Below are 19,056 nucleotides of genomic sequence, written 5' to 3' on the forward strand. Positions count from 1 at the left end.
TTCGCGGACTGTTTGTAGCTACTAGGATCGAACTCGGATCATCTGTCTCCTCCATGGGTTCTGGTGACTCAGGTTCAGGTTCTACTTGCACAAGCTCTCCATCTTCCTCCTCATCAGAAGAAATATCTATTATAATTGGAGTTGGAGGTGGATTTGGGTTAGAAATCTCCATCAGGGAACTATCTCTCTCCCCTTGCTCTTCATAATCTGCTTGGTCGCCTTGAGAAGAAGAAGAACTTCTTGACTGGTGTGACTAGGAGAAGGGGGATTATACCCTACTAGATTTTCAAAATAATAATCAGGGTATGGAATGTGTAAATGTTGATAATGGGCTTTCTCAACCCTAATGAGGTAAGTGATGAAAAATTTGTAGTCTAGGTACCACTGTCCAAAGTAATCCTTATGTTTGTGGTAGTTTGGGAAGTCCCCTAGAAGATAAAAATCAGAAAATTTTACTTTGACGGCGAGATAAGGAGGCTCATCCGGAAGGCAATGAACAATCATAGCTGAAATACGGTCGGGATTATCATAAACCCTGTCCCTTATGACATTGCTTATGTAGGAACAGAAATAACGAATCTTTTCTACATAATCGTAGGGATATTCATTGTTTTTCTTAATGAGAGTGCCCAATTGGGTGAATTTTCTAGGGAGAATCTGCATCCTGTAAAGGAAATGACTTAGAAAAGAATTCCCTTTCCCAAAGAAAACAAAATAATACAGTTCTTGCATGAATTAGGTTCAATGTTCAATCAAACAATTTTTCTTATTTTTAACCACATAATTACATGCTTACAAGCAATTCATTCACATGATTAAAAATTCACAGCCTAAATATTAATGCATACAAGAACATGATTATTTCTAACTTATATGCCCAATTTCTTTCCTACCCAATCTCACCAATACTAGTAGAAAAAATGTTATTTGTAACTGGCGAAATTGACTTTTTGTAACTGGCATTGTTGGTTGCAAATGCCACCGTTACAACTAGTAAAACTTATTCGTAACCGGCTAATGTTAGTTACAAATAATGTACTATTCGTAACTGGCTTAACCTAACGCCAGTTACAAATAGGCTATTTTCCAAGTTAGAAAGCATACTATTTGTACCTGGCGTTAAGTTATGCCAGTTACAAATAATGTATTATTTGTAACTGGCATAACCTAACGCCAGTTACAAATAGTGTTTTTATTATTAAAAAAATAAATCAATAAAATGGTAGCAGTAGCAAATTCCTCTACTGCCACCACCCGTACACTTTATTTATATTTTTTTTAATGTAAAGACCATTAATTGTTAATAAACTTTTATAAAATACAATAGCTATTGATCTAACCAATATAAGACTAACTTTGAGCGACATCTTGTAAATTATATTGAATTGATGTACCTGTAAATTACAAATATTTCTCACAATTTACAATAAATAATACTCTATAACTAAAAAAAGCTAGTTAGTTAATTGATATAATGGTCCACCTTCAAATTTTGACGATTTTGTCAACTTCACAAATTTGACTGTTCTGTATGGGATAGTAGCAGCTCACACTGAGCACTTGATATTGCGATAGAATTCTACATGGGAAAGAAATATATACATAAAAAAAGCCAAAATTAAAAAAGGGTTGTTTCAGACAATGACCAAGTGAACTCTTCCAACATGATCAATGCATCAAACTGAGGGGATATTAAAGAAAATAAGAATCAAAACTCACAAGAAAAAGTTCTATCACTTATTAAACAAAACTAGTCACAAATAAATTCAATACAGAAATCAAAACCAGTAATTTCACTAAAACTATGCTTTGACTAAACTAGCTATCACATACATATAATTGTATCTGACTAAACTGTCACATACATATAATTGCTTTTATATTTAAGAGGAGAGAAATAAAACAACCCCACATATAAAATACAACAAAAACATAGGGTAGCAGATGCTTTGGTGCCTAAACTAGCTAGCTCAATTTTTAGTTTCTTAGGTGTCTGAACTAGCACAATCTATTACATACACAAGCTCTGAGGTACTCGAAGTAGCTCAAATTTCAATTTCTTAGGTTCCTCAACTGGTGCCTGAACTATACCAAACCATCACATACACAAGATAGCAGGTTCCTGATATCACAATTCACCTATCACATACGCAAGCTAGAAGTTGCTTATTGAAATACAGGAAGACAACTCAGGTAACATCAGACATCAACATACACTTAGGAAAGTCATTCTTTGCAAAATTATTTAAATACCTTGATGAATCTAAGTGCCCAAACAAGCTCTGTTGACCTTTGCTTGAGTGAACTCCAACCGGAAATGTGACCACCACAAGCTAGATACATTGTATGTAATAAAAATAATATGTGCCTGGTATCAGTTTGATATGTGCCTGAACATTGTATGTAATAAAAATAATAAAAAATAAAAAATTTACTCCTTGAAGATACAAGTGAATCTGACAACATACATGCCAACCAAAATGACATGTGTACCAAGCAAGCATAAAAAATAGGCAATTGAAAAAATGACAAGCAAGGATGGGAAGAAACTAAGTGCAAAATATCGATCACAAATTAACCCTTAAAAGAAGAAAGGTCTTACTATGTTATTAATCAAATTAAATTAGAAAATTGTGTGTATTGAAAATTTAGAGCACAAATTGTATCAAAAGTAGCAACATTTATATACTACCAGTCAACGATTGAGCACTTATTTTAATTTTCCAGACAATAAACGGTTTATCATAGTAATTCACAATAAACACCTGCCGATGTCTGGAATTTAATTTCATCAATTAAAATATTAAAAATCAAATAGAAATAATGAAGAAATAAGAATTTAAAAAAAGGGAAAATCTCAGATAAACTCAAGGAAATGAGCTATGCAGACAATCAACACGGCATCAGTTCAGTCCGCTCGTTTGCTTTTCAACATCATCGATTCAATTTTCATAATGTAGTGAAATTTCAAATGCTCAATAACTTATTCAGATTCACACAAACCATTTCTAAAACCAACTCAAGTATAGCTAAGAGGTTGGCTGACCTGATGTATCCAAAGAGCAAAAATAAGAGCACTCAGAGCTTCCTTTTAAGTCCCTCTGGTGAAGTTAGTTCGCCATCATCATCAGAATAGCATAAGTCAACATGTGTAGGTGTTGATGGAGATTTGTGTGCACATGGCCTAGAAGAAGCTGATTTCTCATCAAAAACTGACCAGATTCCCACAGGTCCTCCAGGCTTTGTGTTAGACTTAAAACTATTAGGATGTCCCTGGACACGAGTTGCACTAATTTCTTTTGGGCCTAAAACATAGGGAAAATATCATTTCAATGTCAGAAAATAAACGTAAAAAACAAGACAGAAGAAAATTTGAAAATTGGGAGTATTTGGCTTAGATGAGGCAGTCTTCACTTCAATGGGTGGTATTTCATGACCAGATAGCGCTCTGTGATGAACCCAAATGTAGCTCCACCTATTCGAGTCTACCATCGTAGGGGTAAGGTTGACAACCGTGGTCAAGGGGAGAATACCGAGAAGAGCAAGGAAGCAGCAGAAACAGGGGAGGGATGAGCAAGAGGTCAAACACAACAAAGAGCTAAAGACAAGAGTAATTAAGAGTAGAAGAAGGAAAGAAGAACAAGCAGCTTCAATTATGTTATGTATGGTTTTTCTTAAAGTAGTAATTAAGTCACATGTGACTCCTAAGTAGTAGTATAAGTAATGTAGTAGTATGATTAGTGAAGATATCGAGAAATTTGTAAGGAAACACTAGAGAGTAGCAACCTCAAGTTGCCGGAGATTGGTAACCTCAAGTTACTTCCGTTATCCCTTATAATCGTTCACTTTAATTAATCAACAAGAATTAAGCCTTCTTATTATTATTATTACAATTAATTATTAATCTCCGGCGATCGGAAGTTGGTTCATAACTAATTGGTATCAGAGCAGGCACGGTCATGGCGGGCAACACCGAGCAGCGGCTGAGCGCCGTGGAAGAAATACTTACCGGCTTGAAGGCGCAGCTAACGGCGATTGAAGGAAGGTTGCAGCCACCAGGGGATGAAGACACTATTACCCGAGTAGTAGCAGCGGCCGTGAAGGCGGCGATGGAGGATGAACGGAAGAAAACTGAAGAGGCGGTGGCGGCAGCTACCTTCCGGCTGGAGCGTCGCGTTGACCAAATCAGAGCAGAAGTCACCAACCGAGGGGCAATCGACCGCACTAATGTTACCAAATTACAGCGAGAGTTAGAGAAACTCAAGCAAACCCAGCCACAATCAAACACCCCATTCGTTCCGATCGTCGGGGAGAATAGCTCGCAACCAGAACAGGAGCGTGTGCGTTCCCCGGTGGAAGCGCGTTCGCATGAGGAGGAGGAATGGCACCCCCTTGAGCCGGGTGGGTGGCGCGGCGGTGGCGGAGCCCGATGGCAGCACCGCAAGCTGGAGATACCCACCTTCGACGGAATTGATCCCGACAATTGGATAACAAGAGCGGAGATGTATTTTGAGGTTTACCACCTATCGGAGAGAGAGAAGATGGAGGTGACGGTGGTAGCCATGGACGGAGCAGCGTTGAAGTGGTTTCAGTGGGAGCAAAAACGGCGGCCGTTTTACGGGTGGCCGGACCTCAAGCAACGACTCTTGAACGAGTTTAGGCCGTCCAATTCTGGCTCCCTCCACGAACAGTGGTTGGCCGTGCAACAAGAAGGAGGGACGGTGATGGAGTATAGGCGGCGGTTCATTGAAACGGCGGCTCCGTTGGAAGATATTCCGGAGAGTATTATGCTGGGGCAGTTCATCAATGGCCTCCGTAAGGATGTCAAAGCGGAGTTAAGGTTGCTCAATCCGGCGAGTTTGGAGAGAGCAATGGAGGTGGCTGTGAGGATCGAAGAACGAAACAAATTTAGCCAAGAAAAGAAGCCAGTAGGAGGAGGATGGAAGGGTGGGTCAACGATTGGAGGGTCCAATTTTGGTGGGTCAAATACTAGCAGCCCACTAAAAAGGAGTGGGGTAAACTCAGGCCTCATTAAAACATATGGGCTGCCCGCAGGCCCAAAATTGTGGCCCAGAGCACCTGAGCCACCCCAAGGCTCGGTGAACCAAGGTCAACTCAGCTCCATTCCGGCTAGTCAAACGGTGGGGTCAACAAGGCGCTTGACCGAGTCGGAGCTTCAAGATCGGAGGGCCAAGGGCCTTTGTTTCCGGTGCGATGAAAGGTGGGGAATAGGACACCGGTGCAAGAGGAAGGAGTTAAGTGTTCTTATCGCCGCCGGCGAAGGTGGTAATGGGGAAACCGACAATTTGGGTGAAGGGGAGGAGTATGAAGATGAAGGGGAAGTTCCGGTTGGAGTATCGCTATGCTCCGTGGTGGGCATTTCAAACCCGAAGACCATGAAGGTCAAAGGGGAGGTGAGGGGTCGTGAGGTAGTGGTAATGGTGGACCCGGGTGCGACTCACAACTTTATCTCGGCCAAGGTGGTTGAGGAGGCGAAGATTCCGGTGACACAAGGTGGGGACTTTGAGGTTTCACTAGGAAACGGTGACACCGTGAGAGGAGAAGGTGTATGTCTTGGTGTTCGAATTAAATTGTCCGGCGGAGTGACGGTGATTGATGATTTCCTTCCCCTCGGGCTGGGAAATGCGGACATAATACTCGGAGTCCAATGGTTAGAGAAGCTAGGGGTAGTAACCACCAATTGGAAAACGCATGAGATGCGTTTCACGGTGGCCGGAGCGGTCGTGGTTCTCACCGGCGACCCAACCTTAGAGAAGTCCTCAATTTCTCTAAAGGCTATGATACGAACTTTGGGAAAGCAAAAGGGTGGGCTTCTGGTTGAAATTAATCAAGTTGAGTCCTCAAATGGGCCTTCAGAATTGGGCCCAGCTCCATCCTTTCTTAGTGGCTTATTGCAAGAATTTGAAGCAGTGTTTAAAATGCCCCAAGGCTTACCTCCAAGTAGGGGGCATGAACACTCAATTGTATTGAAGGAGAAGAGTGACCCCGTAAGTGTGAGACCATATCGGTATGCTCACGCTCAAAAGGACGAAATCGAGAGGTTGATCCGGGAAATGCTTGAAGCCGGAATTATTAAGCCCTCTACAAGCCCGTTCTCAAGTCCCGTTCTACTAGTTAAGAAGAAAGATGGGAGTTGGCGATTTTGTGTGGATTACCGGGCACTTAATAGGGAGACCGTGCCCGATAAATATCCAATCCCGGTTATTGATGAGCTACTCGATGAGTTACATGGAGCATCCATATTTTCGAAATTGGACTTGAAGTCCGGTTATCATCAAATTCGGGTTAAGCCCGATGACACTCATAAGACGGCTTTTCGTACTCACGAGGGTAATTATGAGTTCTTAGTGATGTCGTTTGGCCTCACTAATGCCCCGTCACCTTCCAATCACTTATGAATGACATATTCCGGCCTTTTCTCCGGCGGTTTGTGTTGGTCTTTTTCGATGACATTCTTGTCTATAGTTCGAATGAGGAAGAACACCATGAGCATTTGAGGTTGGTGTTAGAAAAGTTGGCAGAACACTCCTTGTACGCTAATTACAAGAAGTGTGAATTTGGTAAGCAAAGAATTGCTTACTTGGGTCACGTTATTTCTCTTCATGGGGTAGCAATGGATGAAGACAAAGTCAAGGCCATATTAGATTGGCCCAGCCCAAAGAATATCAAGGAGTTAAGGGGATTTCTTGGGCTCACTGGTTACTATAGGAAGTTTGTGGCCCAATATGCTAACATTGCTGGCCCACTTACTTCCCAACTCAAAAAAGATGCATTTGCGTGGGGTGATGAGGCAAGGCAAGCGTTCGAGAGGTTGAAGATGGCGATGACCACCGCTCCGGTGTTGACAATGCCGGATTTTGGTAAACAATTCGTCTTGGAAACCGATGCTTCGGGTTTCGGGTTGGGGGCCGTCCTTATGCAAGAGGGGCGACCTATCGCTTACTTTAGTAAGCTCTTGGGTGTTCGGGGTCAAGGGAAGTCCATCTACGAGAAGGAATTGATGGCGGTTTGCATGGCTATACTGAAGTGGAAACACTACTTGATGGGTATGCATTTTATTGTGAGAAGTGATCAACAAAGTCTTCGATATTTGACTCAACAACGAGAGGTTGGAGGGGAATATCAAAAGTGGTTACGGAAGTTAGTTGGGTTCGATTTTGAAGTCCAATATAAGCCGGGGGCTTCAAATCGGGTTGCCGATGCCTTATCTCGCAAGGGTCAAGCCGAGGTTCAATTGACCACCATGATACACTCTTGTCATATTGACTGGGCTAAGTTGGAGGGAGAAATAGAGAAAGATCAGTGGCTTCAACAAATTAAGTTGGGCCTTGAGTCCAATAAGGAAGTTCTTACTGGGTTTTCATTAGAAGGAAAAAGAGTCTTATACAAGAACAGGTGGGTAATTCCCAAATCATCGTTCATCATCCCAACCTTGCTCCATGAGTACCACGCCACCGCCACCGCCGGCCACAACAGCGAAGTGAAGACATACTTGCGGATAGCCACTGATTGGTATTGGTCTGGAATGAGAAGACAGATAGGGGATTTCGTGCGGAGTTGTGAGGTCTGTCAACGAAGTAAGGTGGTTCAACAACATCCGCTAGGGTTACTTCAGCCACTACCGGTTCCGACAATGGTGTGGGAAGACATATCGATGGATTTTATCGAAGTGCTACCGAATTCGAAGGGGATAGACGCTGTTCTTGTGGTAGTGGATCGCTTTTCGAAGTACGGCCACTTCATCGGCCTCAAACACCCCTTTAATGCTCTTAGGGTGGCCGATTATTTTGTCAGGGATGTGGTGAGATTGCACGGCTTTCCTTCCACCATAGTTTCTGACCGAGACAAGGTGTTTATGAGTATATTTTGGAAGGAGTTGTTCCGTCTTCAAGGGACGAACTTACTCCGTAGCACCGCCCACCATCCACAGACCGACGGACAGACCGAGATCGTCAACAAGGTCCTTGAGTCGTACCTTCGCTGCTTCGTGGCGGATAAGCCCAAGACATGGGCTCAATGGCTTCCGTGGGCTGAATACTCTTACAACACGGCCCCACACTCAACCACCAAGCTCTCACCATTCAAGATCGTCTATGGCCGGGACCCACCGAAGTTGTGGCGATTTGGTAACAACCGCACTCCGATGGATACTCTAGAAGAAGGATTGAGGGAAAGGGATCTGTTATTGGATGAATTGCGGCTGACTCTGTTAAAGGCTCAACAAGGGATGAAGGAACGGGCCGATCAAAAGCGGCGGGACGAGTGCTTTGAGGTAGGGCAGCAGGTCTATTTGAAGCTACAACCGTATCGGCAGCAATCTTTGGCCAGAAGACCCAATGAAAAATTAGCGGCGAGGTTTTATGGGCCGTTTCCGGTGGTGAAGAGAATAGGGAAGGTGGCGTACAAATTAGAATTGCCGGCGCATTGTCAAATTCATCCGGTATTTCACATTTCGCAATTGAAGAAAGCAATTGGAACGGCACCAGTCAATCCGACAATTCCGGAGCAGCTTACATCCGAGTTAGTGATGGTGGTTGAACCAGAGGAAATATTGGAAGTGCGCACAGGACAGAAGGGTCAGGGGACTCAAACGGAGGTCCTTATCAAATGGAAAGGGCTGCCACCGTTCGAAGCTACTTGGGAGGAGGCCACCACCATCAAGGATCGTTTTCCCACCTTTCACCTTGAGGACAAGGTGAATCTCGAGGCGGCGGGTAATGTGATGAACCCAAATGTAGCTCCACCTATTCGAGTCTACCATCGTAGGGGTAAGGTTGACAACCGTGGTCAAGGGGAGAATACCGAGAAGAGCAAGGAAGCAGCAGAAACAGGGGAGGGATGAGCAAGAGGTCAAACACAACAAAGAGCTAAAGACAAGAGTAATTAAGAGTAGAAGAAGGAAAGAAGAACAAGCAGCTTCAATTATGTTATGTATGGTTTTTCTTAAAGTAGTAATTAAGTCACATGTGACTCCTAAGTAGTAGTATAAGTAATGTAGTAGTATGATTAGTGAAGACATCGAGAAAATTGTAAGGAAACACTAGAGAGTAGCAACCTCAAGTTGCCGGAGATTGGTAACCTCAAGTTACTTCCGTTATCCCTTGTAATCGTTCACTTTAATTAATCAACAAGAATTAAGCCTTCTTATTATTATTATTACAATTAATTATTAATCTCCGGCGATTGGAAGTTGGTTCATAACACGCTCCAACGACCCCTTCACATTTTGCTTCAAGATCGAAACTCTCCTGCTCTTGCACGACTTCAGTTGTGTCAACCAGTTCTGAACCTTTAAAAAATAAATGAGAAAAATAAAAATCAAAGAAATAAAGAAATCTTCTCAATGAAAAAAAGGACAAGCAAACTTGATAGGTGCACAAAAATCACTTCATTGCTAGCTGGTTAGGCATTAGACAAGCCTGCACAATATTTATTAATAGCTACGAGGTCATATTTTTGTGCTTAAAATTCTATGAAAGAAAGAAATATACTCACTCTAGAATATTTAAATAAGGCATGCCAAAATTTTAAGTACTATAGGGAATCAGAATTAAGTGGTCAGCCATATTAGACAGTGGTCCTTTACTCAATTCCATCCAAGTAGAGAATAGGAACTCATGTAACAGAAAATTGAGGTTAGTTATGTAGACTTTGACATGTCAACATCTAGTTAGATCGTAAGGCTATTTGGTAAGTCAACTCATGCTTATATTGCTATTGAATAAGAGAGCTATAGTACTATAAATTTCATTCATTTAGACAATTATTGTAAGATTCTTTTTCATCATTAATTAATGCTCTAGTGTATAAGCACTTGAGTTGACAAGGTTCAACAATGAAGAAAAATTTTATATTGTGTGTTTTAATTTAATAATTAAATCAGTACTTGTAACACAGAGTGAGGAGATTGAGAGACCAGAAAATAGGTTGTAGTCATAGTAACAACTAACAAGTAACAAATAAAACCCATAGGGAAACAAGCACACAACACAAATACTTCCTACTCCATTGCTTGTATACATTCCAATAACCTTCTTAAGACCAAGAGTTCACAAGATAATTACACTCCATCTAAAAACCTTTGCATGAAGAGAGTGCTGATACAAAATCTTAACGTCCACAATACTAGTTACAAAAGGTGCTGACCTAAAAAGTAGTCATCCTAATGAGGAAACACTATGATATATGAGATAGCCAAACCAATAATTAACAAAGAAAATAGAGATCAACCCTTAAATTAATTATTGCGTACGTTTTGAACATTTTCAATAATCATGTTAGCCACAACAAGAGCTAGAAAAATTACAAGAATTTTCCTGTACTATAGATTAATAGGTGTTCCTAAACAAGCAAAAAAGATATGAATCGTACATGACTTGAAGTCTTGAACCTACAACTTAAAATTTATATGCTAAAATCTATACCACTAAATAATGTAATAAATTATCCTTTTGAAATATAATACATAAAAAACAATTTTTAAAAAAAATATAAAAAACACACACACATTTGATCATGACATTCATGCATAGATCTTATTCACGCAATAATTCAATGCATTGCCCAGGCCCAAATCTATTGATATTACGACTTTCAATTTAATGACCATGAAAGATCTACCGAAATACTAGCAACACAATTTAAAAAGTGATACCACATTCATTAGACTTAATCCCGGCTTTACAATTCTCTTTATATGAGCAACTCAGGTAATCTTACTACATGAAATAACCAAAGGCCTTTTGATTAAGCACGAAGGGAAACTACATGCCCCAATCCCCATATATCTCTCAATCCAAGTAGTAGCATCATCTGACGCTTCAACATTGACAATAGAGGCAATTTCAACCAAACTGCAGCTCAATTAAAAGATCAAGGAAATAGCCTTACTCTTCTAATACTCACCTATTCACCTTTATATTTTTGGAAGATTAAGTTCTAAAAACAGAAAATTAAACCTAAATTAGCATTGAAAATGCAGAAATCAAACTTCAATTGTAAAAAAATTATACAAAATTGGGAGCAACACAACCAAATACAAGTGAAACAAATAAAATCACACCCAATGTTGTATATAAGAGCATAATTGTTGGTTTGTATTAGTGCCCAAATGCAATGCATTAAACAAATACCCAATTTCTTAATTGTCAATTAATTTATCAATCAATTTAAAATAATGTAAGCTGAGAATTTCCATGAGAATCCTGAATTGTTTCTCCAAAGATCTCTTTCATCACCCATAAACTAAAACTCTAGCAACTACAGACCATAGGTGCCACACACCAACATCGGAACCAAAATTCTAGAACTTGATTTTGGAACCAACAAACTAAACCCCGATCTACAACCCGAACCTCCACTGAAAAAAGAAAGACCCCAAATCCCTCACACATAATAAACAACAAAAGTACAGGAAATCCATGAAAACAACAAAAGTACAGCAAATCCATGAAAACAACTATCACCACTACCAAAATTTAGTAAAAAAACCCTCAACCCGTCTGGTTCTGGTCTCTCGGATTTGAACGAGCTGGCAGCCAACCATAAAATAGAAATTTATTAAGGCAATAAAGAAAATTAAAATAACTAAAAGAAGAGCAAAAGGAAGCATAACTCACTGAAACCACCCACGACAATCGCAAGATAAACAAGAGCTTCAAAATTATCGCTAGAACCAACACACTAACTAAAAGGCTAACTATAGGGCTGGCCGGCGATAGAAGAGGAGGGGGCTGCCGATCGCCGACGAGACGAAAGCTGGGCCAAGTGCGTGATGGAAACAGTGGGAAGCGGTAGGATAAGAACAAGGTTTTAGAGATAGATTCTTTTTAGATGATTGTTTGGTTTAATTTACCTAATGATTTGTACCCTATAATTCTTTTTAGTCCTTTTAATAAAATAATCACTTATAATTAATTAAAAATACATAAATTAGGTGGAGATCGAGACATACCTTGATGATATTATTCTTGATGAATGACTTTTGGAGAAGCTTTAAAAGAGTTTTGGAGGAGGTTTAGAGCAGATTTAGAGGAGAGAGAAGTTGTGGGTTTATATGAAAAAATGGGGAAAAAGAAAAATAAGGAATGAAAGGGGAACGGAGGAAGCGTAGAATTTTTTTTAAAAAATAAAAAACAGTGAAGTGTGAGTCGTGTACTCGTGTGTAGTATTGTTTAGTATTGTGCTAGCATTAGTAACTAACCTTAATAAAGCTTGTTACAATTAATAAAGTTAATAAACTCTGACTTATTATTTGTAACCTGCTTTTTTTATGCACCTTACAAATAGTTGGTCAGCCTATCATTGACCTTCTATTTGTAACTGTCCTTGGTTATGCTAGTTACTAATAATAACTTATTTGTAACCCGCGTTATCTATGTCAGCTACTAATACTCTTATAGTAACTAACATAATTTATGCCAGTTACTACTAGAGCGTTACAAATAGCATTTTTTCTACTAGTGCAACATGCTTTAAAAGCTTTTAACACATAATACTTACCTCAATCCTTGCTTACCTGCAAAATGAACAATCTAAAAAAAATATGTTTGACTCCTCTTAAATAAAATTTTCGAAATTAATAATAAAAAAGACCAAGAAAAATTTTGGCCCCCCCCCCCCCTAAAAAAATAAATTTTCGGACACCCTAAAAAATAAAAAATATAAAAAAATTTGGACCTCCCTATAAAAAAAATTCGGACCTTTGTCAAAATAAAAAAAAAATTCGGGTTTTAATTTAATAAATAAAAATATTTAATCTTCTCAAAATAAAATTAAATAAAATACCTCCTTTTAGAAATCTACAAATAAATAAGTACTTGGTCATGCTTCAAATTAAAACACTTTAAAACACGTTTTTGGCTTTAGTGGTAATAAAATCTCAACCAAAGCTCCCAGATACCACTTTGTAACACCCTAGAAATTCCTTTCATTTAAAATACCTGTTTTGCCCTGTTTAAAACTTTAAATAGGAAAATCTAAGACAAAAACGCCACTGTGAAAACGGCTAAGACAACTATCAAAGACACACAGCGGAAGACTCTCCTTTAAAATATTTAAAACGACTCAACTTAAAAAGTTAACCAACAAAAGTAAAGTCAACCAAAGTAAAACATAGTCAAACCTACAACTTGGAACCATTGTAGGCCCTCAACAAAACCAAACCAAATTCAAAACCGTTGCGTTAGTCTCACAAACAATAATATCATAAAATAATTAAAGCAATAAACATATCATAAACTTATGGAAACTAGCATGATTTGCTCTTCGCTCACGCCCATCATGAATATGCTTCATCACCTAAAAAGGTTCTCTCTACTTGTTTCCACTACTCTCCTTTAAAAATGGGTCATTGTAGGGCCAAGGTAAAGACAAGGCCAACAAACACACAAACACACAATTAGCAAAGCTGAGTACAAAAGTGTAGTTAAACACACTAACATGCTTTTACCTATTAACACACAACTTACCTTGTTGCACCTGTTTTCAAGCACACAACATACAACAAAACTTCTCAACTAAGTAAGTAAATAATTTATTTAGTTTTGATTACGTATCGAATGGGTTTCTCCCCTAACTTGCCCCAATAAAGGGGTACTAACACGGGAGCTAACCGTGCCAATATAAAAGAACCACTCGTAAGTGGCGGAATTCCTGCGCATAATAATAAAAGGAAAATATAGCGTCTTGTACTCCCGGTAGAAGTTATGGTTAAATATAAAACCCCATAACTCCCCCCATATGTTCATACTCAAGGTACATGCGTTCCAAGAGTTTTGGTGCGTAATCACTTTCACTTTACGTTATTTACATATTATTAAACTTGGTGATGACTCTCAAAATATAATAATTCAATCATAATAATTATTCAAAGAATTAAACACTCCAATTTAATTCTTGAATAATCAATGACCACATAATATTTAATGTTGAACCCTTTTTAAATCTACATCGGTGTCAAAGACACCTTAAACGCTTAATGCGCCAAAAATCCTATCCCTTGGTGTTAAAAACACCTTAAGTGCACTAAGGCACCAACATACAATTTATTCCTCGTGTACATAGACACTTACATAGCTCCTTTCCCATGCTTATAGCATCAATAAAAATTATATGAACCATAATACAATTCCCTTTTAATATTTCAAACCAAATTAAACATTTAGTTTAATTAAACATGCTTTCTATCATGCCATAAATAAAAGTGTGGTTCATATTTAACATCCCAAACGATTATTTCCAAATCAATAATCCATCACAAATAAATCATGCTTTATAATTCAATCATCAAAAACAACCAAACCACAATTTCCAATCATAATCTAGCATGCCACTATATCATCAAAAATATGCTAAGTGCCCGAACCTACCTTGAATACGATCTTAATATCACCACGACTAATAGAAATCACTCAATTCAAAGTCTCCTACAAATTAAAATCATAATAGAGCATTAAAATCCACTCTACACAAATTTCCAGCAATATATAATCTTATTAAACCACTCATAAATTAATTAAAACAAGCTGAAATTTTATTTAAAACCTCATACTTTAATCTCAATTAATGGGTAATTAAAATTCTTTAAAGAAACTTGATTTTTTGCATACTACCAAAAATTCCAGCAATATATATATAAATAAAAACTTGCTGTAATTATGCTTTAAAACTCTTAAATTAAAGGTTTAAACCACCCTAAATCATAATCCTTCAATAATCAATTATTCATGAATCTAGGGTTTCAAAATTGGGCTTTTTTATTAGAATTAAAATCTGAAAATTAATTTGCACCATGCATAATATATATCATCATAAAATTAACACAAAACCCATAATTTATAATTAGATCTAAGGTTTAAACAAAAATAAAAACAAAAGATTAAATTTTTTTCTTTTGAGAATATGATGGCCGGACAGCTGACCGGCACCACAGCCGGCTACTACCAGCTGCTAGTGGCGCCGTCGCTGCTATCGGCTGGCACTGGTGGTGGTGGTGGCCGGCGGTGGTGATCCAAAAAAAAAAGGGAAGGGGAAAAAGAAAGAAAAAGAGAAAAATAAAGGAGAAGGGAGAGAAAGTTTACCTTTGGTTTTCTCCACTATGGGCAAAGTTTAATTTGCCCAAGTGTTGAATATTTATACCCCTTTCTCTAGAAACCCTTCTTACTTAAACTTTCCCTTTTTACTCTTTCTTAATCCCTTTCCTAATTAAACTTTACTAAAATAAAACTTTCATAAATTAAATTCCAACTTAATAAAATAATTAATTAAATAAAACTTTCCTTTTATAAAATATTTCCAAACTTGTTTAAAATAAATAATTAAAATATCATAAATAATTCATTTCAAATTATTTAAATATCCTATAAAATACTTATTTTAAATAAAATACGAATAAAAATACGGGGTATTACAGTGGCCTCATAGTCACTATGGTATTGGCTTACGACCAACTGTGAATCAAAGCAAGCGTCAATTTTTATTGCCCCTGCCGCCTTACACATGTAGATATCGGCTAGTAGGACTTCATATTCTACCTCGTTGTTTGAGGCTTGAAACTTAAACCATTGTGCATACTCATATATGTCCCCCTCATGAGACTGACAGATTATGCCTGCACCACAGCCGTTCACAGTAGAGCTCCCGTCTACATATACTTTCCAAACCTGACTTGGATTGTTCGGAACAACTGGCCTTGTCATTTTGACAATGAAGTCGGCAAACGCCTGACCCTTCACTGCCTTTCTTGGTTCGTAAGTGATTTCAAGGCTTTGCACTTCAATTGCCCACTTGAGCATTCTACCGGATGACTCCAAGGTTGTCATTGGCCGCTTGAGGGGTTGGTCTGTATAGACCACAACCGGATGTGCCAAGAAATAAGGTTTGAACTTCTTAACAGCCATGTAAAGAACGAGGCCAAATTTTCAACCATGGGGTACCGTAGTTCAGCATTTCTGAGCACATGGCTAATGAAATAGACTGGGAGCTGAGTGCCGTCTCTCTCAGCAAGGAGAACAGCACTGAGGGCATGATCTGAGACAGTTAGTGATGTGAATCAAGAGGTTAATTCTTTTGAAGGGCCTAAGACACTTTTAGATGGTCCAATTAGCTTCATTATAGGCTGCCCAAAGAAAGAAATAAACAAGGAAAGGTCCAATAAATCAATTGGGAAAGAAGGAAGCTTGATCATCAAGGAAAAGGAAATTGTGCAGTTTACTTTCGACGGCAATTGCGAAGGCCGCGCGCCACTCCAAGGGCCACGCGCCACCTTCTCGGAACCGCCTTGAACCCAGCTTCAACTATAGCCGACGTGTGAAACATGGGGCAGCGCGTGAGGTGGTTTTCCGGCAGCGATAAGAAATGGATGAAAATTTATACTTAGTTTTTTTTTAGAGTTTTGCTTGCAAGTTTTTACCTTTCACTTGAAAGGGTTTTTCTTGGTTTAAGCACTTAGGATAAGGTTTATTTTCTGATTATTTAGTTTCTATAAAACTTCCTAAGTATATTAGGAGAGTTTTTAGTTAATTAAGTAAAGTTTGTTTAGGATTAGTTTTCCTATTCTAATTAGAAGTAGTTTCCTATTCTAGTTAGGATACTTGGGGGGCAAGGTTAGGGGTTTGTCCTAATCCTTGTAGGGATGAAATTAGCTTATTTTTAGTCTATAAATAGGGGAATTTCGTGGCTCTTAGAGACATAGAAAATCAGATTAATTTCAATAAAAATTGTTTAGCTTTGCTTAAATCTTTTCTTGCTAGTTTTCAATTCAAGGAGTTGTTTTGATAATTAGAACGTGCAATTCTTAGTTCTAGGATTAGTCTAAGATTTGTTCATCAAAATACTTAGTTCTAGGAGTAGTCTAAGTAGTTTGATTAGGCATTGAATTCGTTCCAGGAGTGGTTGTTTTCAAGGTCATATCCGGTTACTTTCAATCGTTTTTGGTTTGAATTTCTTATCAAGAACGAAGCTTTATTCTTATTGTGTGATTTTAAATTCTTTTTTAATTTAAGGGGTTTAAATATACATTAATTTGGTATCAGAGCACAGGCGTTCTAAGGGAAAAATCGCTCCACTTCTACGCTGCCAGAAAATACAGTTCGCATGTGCTAAAGTTTTATTATGTTTCTCTTTTGTTTTGCGAATTTTTCTGTGTTTCTTTCGTGGAATTAGACCTACTGTGTGTCTACGTTGATACTGGAAAGTTTGAGAATTTTTTGTTTGCGTTTACTATTTTATCTGGAATTATTTTCTCAACTGGTCCGGAATCGCGCAAATCCTGCGCAGTTGAAACTTTTTGATTACTGCGACTTCGTTATTGATCTTTTTCCAGAAATTCCAATTGGAGTGTGTTCTAAAAACATTAAATTTATAATCTGGAAAGTTTGGTTACTTTCTCTCAGTAACGAATTCATAGTGTCTTATTCTTTTGCTACAAGTTTTTGCCTTTATTATGTCAACTTGTGGTGTTTTCTTTGGTTCGTGTGGGTTACCATCATGGATGAACAGTTATATAAACGACTCATGGATGATTTCCAGAAGAGGTTTGATATCATAGACCAAAGAACCGAACGTCTACAGGATCAAACTGATTCTAGGTTCGATGCTTTTGCAAAACTGCTTCTTGAAACTAAAGAGAAGAAAAAGAAGAAGGACAGTGACGATGAGTCTTCTAGTGGTGATGAGAGTGATTCTAAACACTCTAAGATTGATGATAGGGGTATCAAGCTCGATGATTTTACTGGCCTTAGAAGTCCAGAAGACTTTCTTGAGTGGGCGAGACAATTGGAGAAAATTTCAGATTATAAGAGTTTTGATGATGCTAAACGTTTCAAAATTGCTTATATTCGACTCACTAAGAATGAGGGATTTTGGTTCGATAATTTAAAGGCTCGACGTGCTAGAGCAGGGAAGGAGAAAATTAAGACATGCATGGTTTTGAAGAAAAAGATGAGCTCTAAATACCTTCCACATGATTTCGAACAAACCCTATACATTCGACTCACTTTGTTGTCACAAGGTACTAAGAGTGTTAATGATTATATTGCTGAATTTGAAAAACTAACCTCTCTTTGTGGTTTGGAGGAGAAGGAACAATTGCGGATTGCTAGATTCCTCAAGGGTCTTAATCGACCTATTTCTAGGAAAATTGAGTTGAGTTCCTATGAGTCATTCAATGATGTGTGCAAGCTAGCCTTGAAGATCGAAAATCATTGGCTTGAGGATAAGGAAAAAACGGAGACAAGTAAAAGTTTTTCGAAGCCTTTCAAGTCTAGTTCCACAACTTTTTCTAGTGAGAACAAAGGAGAGAGTTCGATAAGTGGAGAAAAGAAGGTTGTCAAGGTGTCAAAAGAGGAATTTGAAAGCCGAATTAGGTGTTTCAAGTGTCAAGGAAAGGGCCATAGATCCGATCAATGTGCTACAAAGAAAGCTCTTACAATCAAGCAATATCGACAAATGGAAGAGGAAGAGAAAAACATAACCTTTGAGTGTGAAGATGAAAAGTCCGAAGCTAAGGAGATACACACTGATGAGGAAGAAGATGAGGCTTTTCCCGAGAGTGATGATAATTGTCTTGTGATAAGGACGATCCTTCATGCCAAGTCCACTTCCAATAACTCTCAACGTAAGAGTTTGTTCCATACCCGATGCAAAGTTGGTGAAAAAACTTGCAATGTGATCATTGATATATGATAATTGTGTTGTAATAAGGACGATCCACACTGATGAGGAAGAATATGAGGCTTTTCCCGAGAGTGATGATAATTGTCTTGTGATAAGGACGATCCTTCATGCCAAGTCCACTTCCAATAACTCTTAACGTGAGAGTTTGTTTCATAACCCGATGCAAAGTTAGTGAAAAAACTTGCAATGTGATCATTGATACTGGCTCTTGCACGAATGTTGCTTCTACTAATATGGTGAGTAAATTAAACCTTCCTATTCGTAATCATGCAAAACCATATAAAGTGAATTGGCTTGATGACTCAAAGGGTTTTCAAATTAAGAAGAAAGCACTAGTAAATTTCTCCATAGGAGATTACA

At 38.4% G+C, this 19,056-nt stretch overlaps 1 protein-coding gene across 1 annotated transcript; it reads left to right on the forward strand.

Moving 5' to 3' along the window:
- Positions 1-3,959: 3,959 nt before the first annotated feature.
- On the forward strand, positions 3,960-6,419 carry LOC145580816 (uncharacterized). The gene has a single exon (XM_081637914.1). It carries the CDS (start codon positions 3,960-3,962, stop codon positions 6,417-6,419), a length of 2,460 nt encoding a protein of 819 aa, XP_081494040.1.
- Positions 6,420-19,056: the final 12,637 nt, after the last annotated feature.

The sequence above is a fragment of the Chenopodium album genome, chromosome 15, assembly GCF_948465745.1.
Source record: "Chenopodium album chromosome 15, dcCheAlbu1.1, whole genome shotgun sequence".
In the NCBI taxonomy this organism is placed as follows: domain Eukaryota; kingdom Viridiplantae; phylum Streptophyta; class Magnoliopsida; order Caryophyllales; family Amaranthaceae; genus Chenopodium; species Chenopodium album.